The sequence below is a fragment of the Lagenorhynchus albirostris genome, chromosome 3 (genome assembly GCF_949774975.1).
Source record: "Lagenorhynchus albirostris chromosome 3, mLagAlb1.1, whole genome shotgun sequence".
In the NCBI taxonomy this organism is placed as follows: domain Eukaryota; kingdom Metazoa; phylum Chordata; class Mammalia; order Artiodactyla; family Delphinidae; genus Lagenorhynchus; species Lagenorhynchus albirostris.
The window spans coordinates 59196563-59208754 of NC_083097.1; the positions used below are offsets into that span (position 1 = coordinate 59196563).

Consider the following 12192-nt stretch of genomic DNA (forward strand, 5'->3'; position numbering starts at 1 on the left):
AGTAAATGTCCAAGACATATTAAAAGAAAACAAGGTGCAGAACGATAGATTTAGTATGATGCTATCTGTGTAAATGAAAATGAAGGATATAAACAAATAAATGCTTATATAGGCATACATAGCATCTGGAAGGACAGACCAAAAATTTGACTTTTGTTATGTCTTGAGTGCAGGACTAAGAGTAAAGAGAAGCATTTACTTTTTAAACCTCTTCATGCCATGGATTATATTTTTTTACCACGCGTACTTTATTTAAAAACAGAACTTAAGGGGCTTCCCTGGTGGCGCAGTGGTTGAGAGTCCACCTGCCAATGCAGGGGACACGGGTTCGTGCCCTGGTCTGGGAAGATCCCACATGCCGCGGAGCGGCTGGGCCCGGAAGCCATGGCCGCTGAGCCTGCGCGTCCGGAGCCTGTGCTCCGCAACGGGAGAGGCCACTACAGTAAGAGGCCCGCGTAGCACACACAAAAAAAACCAAAAAACAAAACACAACTTAAAAAATAAATAACAGTTTAAATACTCCATAAACATTGCTTTTGATTGATCAACTAACATATATTGAACATCTACTACATGGCAAGTTTTGTAGCAGGGACTGGGTCTTAAGCAAATAACTATTAAACGATAATAACTGAGAAATTCAACTTTCTACAAACATTTATTAAACATACAAATAGGTGACTTCCCAAAAAGTGACAGAGTACTATTTTTCCTCTCATTAACTTATTTCCAATCCCTTCACGTTAAGAATTATTTCCAGGTAACAAATTCTCCCAGGAAATACTTTGTTCCTTAAAAGTATTTCACTCAACTTATTATCACATTACTAAAGAACATGATTGGAATAAGGAATGACTTGTTAAGCTAAAATAATAGTGAATTTAACAATGAATTAGGTTCTATCAGAAAAGGTGGGCTCAAACATTAGGTTCACCAACAAATAATAAATATGTTAATGAATGGTCACAGTAAAGTCACAACTCTTCAAGTCCAGATTTCCTCATATATGAATACTATCAATTTCATAAGGATGTCACATGCACAAATTCAACCATATTTATTCTTTGCCTTCAGAGATGAATTGATACATATAATAGCACATATTTAAGAAAAGCAAAAGATACCTATTTAACAGAGGTTAGTATTACATTTTAAAAATTTAACTCAAATACATACTCTATTTGTAAACTTCATTCTGAGAAGTTCACTGAATTCAGTTATATTTTGTAATTTCCTTGAAATATGTAACAGTGAATTTATGAACCGACAGAATAGGAACAGAGTTGAAGAAGTTCAGGAATATAAATACTTGTGTTTCTCCATACCACCTGGTTAACTATAGCGAAGACTAACTACCATTCAGATTCTGCTGCTTCATTTATTTTTTTTTTTTTTACCTTCTCTACTACCACTTAGCCCAGTGAGTACTTCCACTAGGTCCCTTCAATGTTTTCAAATTGTCTTGCTTTCCTACTCATTTCTTTGATTATGAACCACAATGAAAAGTTCTATAAGCAAATACAGATAACAAAAATACCAAAATAACAACAACAACAAATCTACGAAGAACACATTGTTTTTTCCTGAGCAGATGCAATGTAAATATTTATTAAAAGTTTTTCTTTTCCCCAAATAAGCCATGCACTATTACCACAGTCCATAATTCAAGACAGGATAACTAAATATAAACTAGCATGGTACTCTAGGAATACTACTAGTTAGGAAACAATAAAGATATAAACTATTTTCAAAGAGTCAAACAAGCACTGTAACTAACAAGCATCCAACAATATGCAAAAGAAGGAAGAGGGGAAGAACAAAGGGAAGACATTTCAAAATTGTAAAGTACATTACTCTCCATGATTCTTTCCTCTAGCATGAATAGTGATCTATCTCAAGAGAAATAAAACCCCAAAATATTAACTATCAATAGATACAATTTCAAAAGTACATTATAATGTACCACATACCAGTCCAAATAAATAGTGAGCCTTTATGTTCAAACTACTTCTTTAAAATTGTCCATAAGAATGGAGAGTAGTAGTTTCATTCTGAACATTTCCAAACAACCCCTCTATAAGTTTTTCCAACTCAATATCCAACTAAGCTTTTATTTTCAAACTCTGAATATATAAGAGGGGCAGAATGTATGAAAAGTGATGGAAAAATACTACATGGTTTTACTTAAATGTGTAACATAAACATATGTAAGTCATATTTAGATATCAACACATATCCAAAGTACATCATTTATCTTTATAAACAATATAAACTCTAACGTAACATGAATTCTCTTTGAATGTATCAGTAAAATCTATGATTGTTTTAACACATCCATTTTTAGATTTTAACTACAATAGCTTCCTTAACTGACCTCCATTTAACTGACCTGCCTTAGACAATACCTTTTTTTTTTGCCCTTTATTAAATATGCCTCGACATGCTGACCACTCTCAACTAGTATGCTATTTTTAGTATATTCAGGTACTTCTGGCCCACTAGTTGAGTTACATGTTTAACAAGTCAGTTGGTTGTTCCTAAACCTGTTTATGCCAGTTTACTTGCTGTAGTTCTTACATAACTTAAACATCATGTAAATCTATGGAATACAAGAGCAAAGAGAGCTGTTTCTATGTAAACTACATTGAATGCAAGCTAAGTAGAATGACTCAACAAAGGTCAGTCATTCTTTTAAAAGGTATTAAATTAAATAAAGGGGAAACATCTGTAAAATATTAGGGAAAAACATTAAAAGTCAAAAAGAGGAACCTATATTTAGGGTTTTTCAAAAGTATCTTTAAGTTTTTATTCCACTTTAGAGAATGAAAACTGGAAACTGCAAAGCAGGCATTATGGATATAATACTTTACATAAGAACAACTTCTCTCAACTCCATATTCAAAGACATACTGTTAGCTCTACATCAAAAAGTTGGCAAGTGAATTTAGATTTATATATTTTAAGGTAAAAATTTTAAATGTTAAGATATGTATCTTTTTATTTTCCTGCTTTAACTTTTTCAATAACTCACTAAGTAACTGTCCCCATCTATCAGATATGAAGCCATCTAACATCTTTATTTCTGAAGCCCTTGTTTAATGGCTTGCTGTAACCAACTAGATAAATACTACATGTCTATATAAAATAACAGTATGTAGTAATACACTCTAAAATAATTTTATGGAAAAAAATATTAGACTGCACGCTCCACAAGTGCAAGGATCTTAATCTGTTTTGTTCATAGACATATCCCAAGCCCCTAGAATAGGTTCGTGGTGTATAACTTATGCTCAATAAGTATTTGTTGAATGAAGGAGAATAGGAGCTTACCGTGATGACAGCCTTGCTAAGACAGATGGATCCTCTACAGCCATACTCTGTCTCATCTTCAGATTTGTAGTAACTCAGAGTATTATTTTTCAAAACTACCCAACGGTCCTGCCACCCATGAATGTAGTTTGTCCACTGGAGAAGAAGACAAAAAATTACATTTTTAGAAATCCAAACTTTCTGAAACAGCAGTCAATCTAAGTTTAAAACCAAAATGTGAGAAGTCCTAACTTAATTATAAACAGTAAAAAAAAAAAAAAAGTGAAAAGTTAAAATTTTCCAGATTGTATATAATTTTCAGTAATTTCTACAAAATTATAAATAAAATATAATAAAATATAACATTTTTTTCTAATATTTGAGGAATAAAACTGAAGCACATTTCAGTTAAAAATTCTGCTTTACTCTTTGTGTGCTTTCATCCTCCCCTCCTCACCACCTTCAAAACTCTTAAATTGTTTTGGTCCCTGTCATAATTGACATATTCAATAGAAAAGTTTGGCTATACAGTCTGTCGTTCTCCTACACCAAGTACTGCATGAAGCCTTCTAAATCAACAGAAGTAGAAGTCAATCATGGCCCAAACTCTATTTTTGTTGTAAGTTATTCCTACATGAAAATGTATGATGTTTACGACTACATTGAAGTAAAAATAGATTATTACTCTTTAGAAAGTCTACATCAACTTTATTTTTACTTCCACAGAACTCAATATTATAGAATAGTTAATTCATTTTCTAAGTTTCTCTGAAGATCTATTTTTCAAACTCAAGAGTAAAATACAAACATAAAACTGGTTTTCAAAAACATACTTGGATTATCTGTTTCCAGTACCTACAAATGGTTTCTGTGTTGCTAAAGTTTCGCTACTGCACAGTGAAGATCACGATCAATAAACTTGCAAAGGCAGAAATGTAACCTCTATGGGAATTGTTGATATTGCATATTTTTATGCTCCGGGGTTTTAAGCACAGACAATTCCAAAAACTATCTGCTAACTCAAAAACTATCTGCCAAAAACTAACTCTAAATGGATTGTTAAAAATATACTGCATTGGCTCAGAGGAATCTTTTCTTTACTATTTCCTAATTCCACAGGTTTGAGATGGTTCAGCTCTTATATCTTCTAAACTCCATCATTACAGCCCCTCCCTGAGAGCTGATCCATGCTGCCAAGTTAACTCATTCTTTCCTGAGGGCTCTCTAATCACTATTTCCTCATTTTAACTCCCTGCGATTTACTACCACTTAAGACAGCGACTTGAAATAATGATGGTTACATACAAAACTAAATTTACCTCCACCCATAGGATGCACATCCCCCTCTGTTCCTATTTCCTTGGCTATACTGCTACTGCCACAGCCATTCAGACTCAAACCTGGCTCAGCGTTCCTGTACTGTATGGACAGAGCAGTGGATACAACATCAGAGAGACTCAACTACTTTTACTAGCTGTGTGAAAAGTTCTGACAAATTATTTAACTTTTCTGAACTTCAGTTTCTTTCCTCAGTCATTTGAATGGGTGAATAAAATCATGAATACACCTACTATATTCCTAGGAGATACTCAATACCTGACTGTTCCTTCTTAATCTTTATAGCCCATTATCAACTCCTATTCATTTTTCCTTCCTATTAAACCCTTAAATCTGACTCCTTTATCTTCAAGTAATCCAATCAAATTATCAGGTTCCTGGATTCCTGAGAAGGCTTAATAACCTTACCTCTGATATCTTCTGCTTTTTATTTCATAACTTACATAATCTTATTTATTAGGCATATTTTGCTTACTTATCTTACATATTAACCTCATTGAGCCTCCAGCTCCAAAACTTACATGAACAACTCCCAACTGCCTGTAATACAAATCGTTTAGACTGGCATACCTTAATCCTACCTCGCTTCCAATTACTGCCTGTCAGAAAGCTACTAACTGTGATTGTGGCCAAGTTACTTACCTGTTTGTTTGTTTGTTTGTTTCTCAAACTCTACCTCTTAAAGTTGTTTAACATTAAGCAAGAATAGACTTAGAACACTGCCAAGCACAGTTGGAGGCAGAGCTATGCATAGCTAATGAAGCTTAGAAACCTTCAGGGAAGCTCACAAGAACAGACACCTTCCAAGGTGACAGAAGGGGCCCTAGAAATCATGTGTCCATATTTTCATATTTTTTTCTTACAGAGGACCCAATAATTACATAAGCTTCAGGATTTACGCAGAAAATGTTAACTCCTATTCACAGCTAGAAGGCAGATTTTTGCCTTTTCTCTACCCTCGTAACATTCCCTGGCTCTTCCCCATTTAACAGAGACAAGGCAATATGCAGACACTGCAGGAGAAGCAAACATTCCTGCCTCCAATAGTCCAGCAAGCATAAATTCAAGAGGAAAAAAAATACATTTAGAATAAGAGTCAGAAGCAAGTTACTAATAAAATGCTATAGGAATTTAAGGGAAGGAGCTCTGGGATGGTTGGTGAAATAAGAAAAGTCTTTATGAAAAGAATAGTTGAGATGGACTCTACACATGGACAGAATTTCAGCCAACAGTTAGGTATGTGGAAAAGACGTTAAGGTAAAAGATAAGATAAAAAGGATGGAGAGAATTCAGAAGGAATTGGATGAGACTGACCAAGGCTTACTTGCTCTCAAGTCCTACTAAGGCATGAATCTTTCCCCATCCACAATCTATCTTGATATTTGTTATAACCACCTAGAATTATTGTCTATTCAGTATTTTTGGAACGTATGTGCCTAAGAAGGAAGTCTGTAGAAAATATATCTATATAAAAAAAAAACCTTTGGGCTGGTGTACAAGTTTACTCCACCACCACCATTCCAAACTCACTCCATTTGGTGGGGGGAGGAGTGGGGGGACAAAACAAATTAGTATTTGGACTTAACTACATTACTAAGCAGAAGGAAAAGAACAGAGGCTGAGTTCTAATTTTGTTTAAAATTACCAGGTGAATACAAAGGCTGAAAATATATATGTACTTTAAATTTAAAAGCATTCATTCAATAAAAAATATTATTGATTAAAAAGCTTCCAAGAAAACATATGTAACCATAAATTGTTAAATTTCAGGGAAATTTCCTTCATAGCTGTTAACAAGAACTCCCAAACTACGTTGATTCTATGTATGCAGCAACAATGAAGTTATTTACGAACCAAAGAAGCGGTCAAATACTACATTTCTATACACTTAGATATCAAGAAGATAGTCTTCCATTTTTTTGTCATAAAGTATACACTTACTACACTGCTCTGCATAAGTGATACTCAGATACTCATATATAGTACATACTCAGAGCACTGGTGACTCCACCAATCACTACGATCCTCCTGTCCCCCAAAAAGTGATGATCAATAGTTCAAAAGTACGGCTTGTTTTGTAAAATACCTAACACTCCACAATACTAATTTGGAAGTCTGCTTCTCATTTAATGAGAAAAAAGGGGTGAAATTACCTGAATCACTGAGAAGCAAAGAGCCCATTTCATAACAGTTCCAAAGAGAAATGTATACCTATTGCACAACATGTTCAATATAGATTCTTAAATTATACAATACATTTAATCCAAAGAAACCCTAGGGAGCTTCACTTTACTGAAAACTTTTCACTGAAATTCCAATAATGATCACAGTATCAACACACACCATAATTTTTCTGTATGCAAATTAAAGTTAACACTCGCAAGCCTTAGTTCTGACATACTTATGCCTTTCTTAGGTCCTTTCTCAGCCTTCTAAAGACAATATAAAAGCTAGTATGAAACAATTCCACAAACAACATCCCAATGCTTAGCCAAAGTATGTATACTGGAAGCAGGGTGATTTCTTAATAGCCAGTGGCTGCACATGATCTAGGGTCTTATGACCAGCCTGTTGAGAGACTGGACCTTGCTCCCCCTCTCCAAGTTAACTGCTAGCTCCAGCCATTTCTAAAAGTTTAACAGGAAGAGAGAAGGAAGTAAAAAAGACAATGTGGATCTTCTCATAGCAAAAACGTTAAAAAAAAAAAAGAAAAATAAAAAAAACCCCAACAAACCCCAAACTATGTACTACCAAAAAAAAGATCACCCACCTTCTCTCTTAAAAAGGGCTTCATCCATTTCAATTAATTAGCTTTCAAACTCTACAAATGACTATCTGCTTTGCAAAAATTTTGGAAAAGTGGTTTTAAAAAATTTAGTAAAAGTAAGATGTCTTTTCCTTACTCTGGCCCACTGACTGTAAGAATATTTTACTATTAAATAATGCTCTTCTTCCTGGACTAAAGGTCTGTCTCCATTCTGACAAGTTTCAAGTTACTGTGAATATTTCTTGTACCTATCACCTGACTATTCAATAGCTCTTCTCTGAACTGGGGTAAAGAGTAAGGGGAAAAGTACAAAACTCCTCCTCTCATTGAGATCTTTCACTACATCTAGCCTGGCATAGTTTATCACCTCAGATTTCAGCACCAAGCCGAGTTGCTACGGCTTCTGTCTCAAAAGCAGGGTCTGCAGAAACCCCTCAACCCTATTCTGCTTGGCATCTCCCGGACTAATCTCGTTTGAGAGGTCTGAGGTGCACGGTTCCCATGCCCAGTCCTTCGGGTACCGCTGTTGCCCAACCCAAATTGCTATACCCGGACAGCTGCCGCTCGGGGTCCCAAGTCACGGTGCGCATCCCGCTCCCACACAGGATCCGGGGTTGGGACAGGTCTTTCCCGGTCCCAGGCCGCCGAGCCCCAGAGCAGGCGAGGAAGACAGTCCCCTTCTGCCCCCACCCCCACCCAACCCTGGCCCGGGCACTCGTGCCGCAGTACTCGGGCCCACACCCCGGCACATTCCGCAGCCCCCGCCCCGGCAGAGTCTGTGCCTCGCGCCCAGCCCCACCCCATGCCCTCAGCGGCTCGCCTCGCCGCAGGTGAGTCTGGGCAAGGGGTCTTCGGCCCCGCGGGTTGCTCACCTTGCTGAGGACCCCGCAGCGCTCCACAGGCGGCCCGGACTCCGTCTCCGGATCCTCCTCCGAGCCCGACGAGTTCCAGCTCTGGTTATCCGACATGGAGGCGCGACAGCCGAGCAGGAGACCGGCCCCCGCTCCCTGAGCTGCGCCGGCGGAGGCGCCCAGTCCCCGGGGTGAAGCGTCGGAGGATGGCGAAGGAAGGAGTGCCCGCTCGGGAGCAGGAGGGAGCTGGAGGAGGGACGAAGTGCGCCCGCCGCGCCGCCGCCGCGCCTGACACCGAGCGGACCGGGGAAGGAGGACGAGTGGCGAAGGAAGCCTGCCCTTCCAGCCGTCAGCCGCCGCCGCCGTCGTCGCCGTCGCCGTGACCCCTGCGCTCTGCCCGGCGCTGCCACCCGAACTCAGCCCCCTCGATGCCAACCTCGGGGTAAACGAAAAGAGGAGGAAGAGGGGAAAACAAAATCTAGCTGCAGAGACCCAAGTCCACTCACACCTCCGCTACCGCCGCCATCTTCCTGCCTGGCCCACTATTTACCCTCCCCTCCCCTCTCCCCTCCCCTTCGTCCTCCCATTCTCCCCCAGCTCCCCGCCCCGTCCTCCTCCCAACGTCTGACGCGACACGCCGAGGCTCGGAGTACCCTCCCGCAACCTACCTCCTGCCCTCCCGGGTGACGCCGGGTAGAAAAGTAGGAGGAGCGGAGAAAGGAGAAGGAGGGATGGAGACGCCACTGTGCTGCATTCTGGGAAGGACGCTGCTCCGTACGCCGCGCAGCCTCCTGGGAGTTGTAGTCGCGGTCCTGAGGCAACTGGAGGGAGTGTCGCGTTGGTAAGTTTTGCCGCCTTGGGGACGAGCAAGGGGTGGGTGGGCTTCGTTTGACAGTTGCGTGACCCGTCCCCTCGGCCCCGCTTCTATCTCAGCCTAATGTGTTTATGACGAACTTATGCCGGGCTTGTGGGCCCGGACGTGAGATAACTCTGCTGAGGATGCCCGGGCTTGCCCTCCATGGCGGCTTCCCGAAAGCCCGGGAGCATCTTGCCGCTTGCCCGGACAGAAGTGTACCGGGCGCTTCCGCTTCAACCGGGGGCCAGGGGTTTGCGACCTCTCTAATAACAAGGGCGTTTCTTTCCGTCAAACCACCTCTGCGAATTTCGAAGTCTTCCATCTCGCTCTTTAGAAGTTAGACTTCACACGACGTTTCCCTGTTTAGAAGGAAGCATTTAGTTCTTTCTCACCAGAGCAAGAGCTTTTCGTTGTTAGATTTACAGAGTTTTTATGTGGAAAGTAATTTTAAAGATGTCAGAGAATAAATGAATTTGAGGAGTTGTTAAAGTAAAATAAGAATGTGAGATGAGAGCCTGGAGTTTTCTCTTAGTTGTAAATGAGTGTTTTCCTGACACCCAAGTTAACAACAATCTCTACTGACCTGCCTTCCTCTGAAACATAGGAGGAGTTGGAATAGAAACTGTCATGTATAACAAAAACCAAAGTGCACTGATCTTGTTAAGTAATAAGGGATTAGGCAATAGGAGGCTGGCTTTGCTTTAAGACTAGAATTGAATTAGTGGAAAGACAAATAGAAGATCTAACAAATATTGTTTAGTCTCTTTGCATACATTACAAGGATAACTTTTATGGGGAGAGCTATAACTTTGTAGCTTCAGTTCTTTCATCCTGTTTGCTACTTCTCCATCTCGTCAATTTCCTAATAATTGCCAACACTAAAATTACTTATTAAACCTTAGAAAGAATACCTGCTTACTGCAGGTGACAGGAGAATAGAAGTGAAATTTTGAGTCTAGGGGTAAAGGCACAGTGGCCGGAAATAGCTCTGGTAGCCAAAGAGGTCAACTTAACTGGGATCTTCAGGAAAAAAAAGGAATGATGGAAAGTGTCTCTGAGAAGTACCTATGAATCTTTCATTTTCCTAGATTTACACTTGAAAATGCTGGATCTGTTGTAAATCAGTTACAAATCATTTTTCCATTATGAAATCAAGTGACAATGCATAGTTGAAAGCCATTCAGATGAATAAAACCTTGAGATAAAGCTTTTGAAAATACTTTGTCAACATGTTAATTAAAACATAATCCAAATTTTGTCATTCAAAAAAAAACCCACTTAGCATATTTTTCCTCTTTATTGAATTAGTAAATTATACCTTTAGAATATCAAATATTGTAGCAATTAAATTTTGCTTTGCCTTCCGATTACCTAATATAGTTGACGTCCTTTTTCTGAGTCTTTTGAGCTCTAGGTTTTAAAATGTCATTAATCTCAAGGAAATGATTGTGAATTGTTGAGAACTCCACTTCATAATGCAATTTAGAATCATGGAAGCATAGTATATATTTATTTTTGTTTTATTTTAAAAATTGTTTTGGCTGCGTTGGGTCTTCGTTTCTGTGAGCAGGCTTTCTCTAGTTGCAGTGAGCGGGGGCTACTCTTCGTTATGGTGCGCGGGCTTATTGTGGTGGCTTCTCTTGTTGCAGAACATGGGCTCTAGGCATGCAGGCTTCAGTAGTTGCAGCACGCAAGCTCAGTAATTGCGGCACACGGGCCCTCGCGCGCGCGGGCTTCAGTAGTTGTGGGGCACAGGGTTAGTTGCTCCGCGGCATGTGGGATCTTCCTGGACCAGGGATCGAACCCGTGTCCACTACACTGGCAGGCGGATTCTTAACCGCTGAGCCACCAGGGAAGTCCCTATATTTATTTTTAAATGGAACTTTTTATTGTATTTTATGCATTTCTTTTTTTAAAAAAATATTTTTTTATTTATTTAATTTTTTGGCTGCATCGGGTCTTAGTTTCGCAACACAGGCTCTTCATTGTGGCGCACGGGCTCAATAGTTGTGGCACAAGGGGTTAGTTGCCCTGTGGCATGTGGGATCTTAGTTCCCTGACCAGGGATCGAACCCACGGCCCCTGCATTGGAAGGTGGATTCTTAACCACTGGACCACCAGGGAGATCCCTTATGCATTTGTAAGTTGTGTGGCAGTAACCACCAACACTAATATGACTACAGTACCCACTTAATCAGTAGGAAGTTGTTTCATTGTATTTAAAATTAATATGAGCGAAATTGTCTTTTAAAAAATGTTTTTGTGGGACTTCCCTGGCAGTCCAGCGGTTAAGACTCCACGCTTCCACTGAAGGGGGCATGGTTTCGATCCCTGGGGTGGGGGGGAACTAAGATCCTGCATGCCCCATGGCATGGCCTAAATAAATAAATAAAAGCTATTGCCACATTGTTTCTCTATACTTACAAGACTATTTAAAAATGTTTTTAAGTACAGAAGGATTTTTGTATATTGTTCAGAATACCACATTAGAGGTTGGGATTCACTTCATTTTTGCTAATGGGAAGAAATTGCAATACAGTAGTAAAATACATGAGCTTTCTCTTTATGGTGAGAGTGACAGCTTCTCAGTTTTCTCGCTAACTTAGAACCTTCCCCAACCTTCCTGTAAATATACCATATTTTCTCTTTTAGTAGTTTTTTTTTTAACTCTTAAAACTTGAATCCACCTGGGATTTATTTTTGTGTATGGAATAAGGTAGGAATTGTTTTTTAAGGACAGCCACTTGGCCCAACATTTTATTTAATAGCCTATTCTTATGCTTATATTTATATGATACACAAAATCTACATATATCTAGGTCTGTTTCTGGACTCCATTCTTTTTCATTGATCTACTTGTCTATACCTGTGCTAATACCATACTGTTTTAATTATTTAACTTTATACTATTTTCGTATATAATACCAAAACTCTCCTGATGTTCTTTTTCATTTGGATATTTTCGTATATCTTCTCTTCCAGATGAATTTTAGAACACCTTGTCAAATTACATGAAACACTCTGTTGGAATTTGGATTAAGAATGCACTTATTTTATGAAGAAAATTACAT

The 12192-nt window shown here is 39.1% G+C and overlaps 2 protein-coding genes across 5 annotated transcripts in view; one reads left to right on the forward strand and one right to left on the reverse strand.

The window, feature by feature from the left end:
- Nucleotides 1–9019, reverse strand: part of CERT1 (ceramide transporter 1) — a 127981-nt gene extending 118962 nt beyond the window's left edge. For 2 of the 4 annotated variants that reach the window (XM_060143137.1, XM_060143138.1), the window contains exons 1-2: nt 8287–8522; nt 3331–3465 (exon numbers count right to left, since the gene is read on the reverse strand). In XM_060143137.1, coding sequence (XP_059999120.1) covers nt 3331–3465; nt 8287–8382 — 231 coding nt within the window. In that variant the 5' untranslated portion in view covers nt 8383–8522. Of the gene's footprint in view, nt 1–3330; nt 3466–8286; nt 8758–8933 lie in introns of those variants that run through there. The other 2 variants (XM_060143140.1, XM_060143139.1) reach the window with 2 other exon arrangements.
- POLK (DNA polymerase kappa) overlaps nt 8598–12192 on the forward strand; it is a 62396-nt gene continuing 58801 nt past the window's right edge. Inside the window, exon 1 of the mRNA XM_060143136.1 lies at nt 8598–9106. The gene's annotated coding sequence lies outside the window, so the exon portion shown is untranslated. The remainder of the gene's footprint in view (nt 9107–12192) is intronic.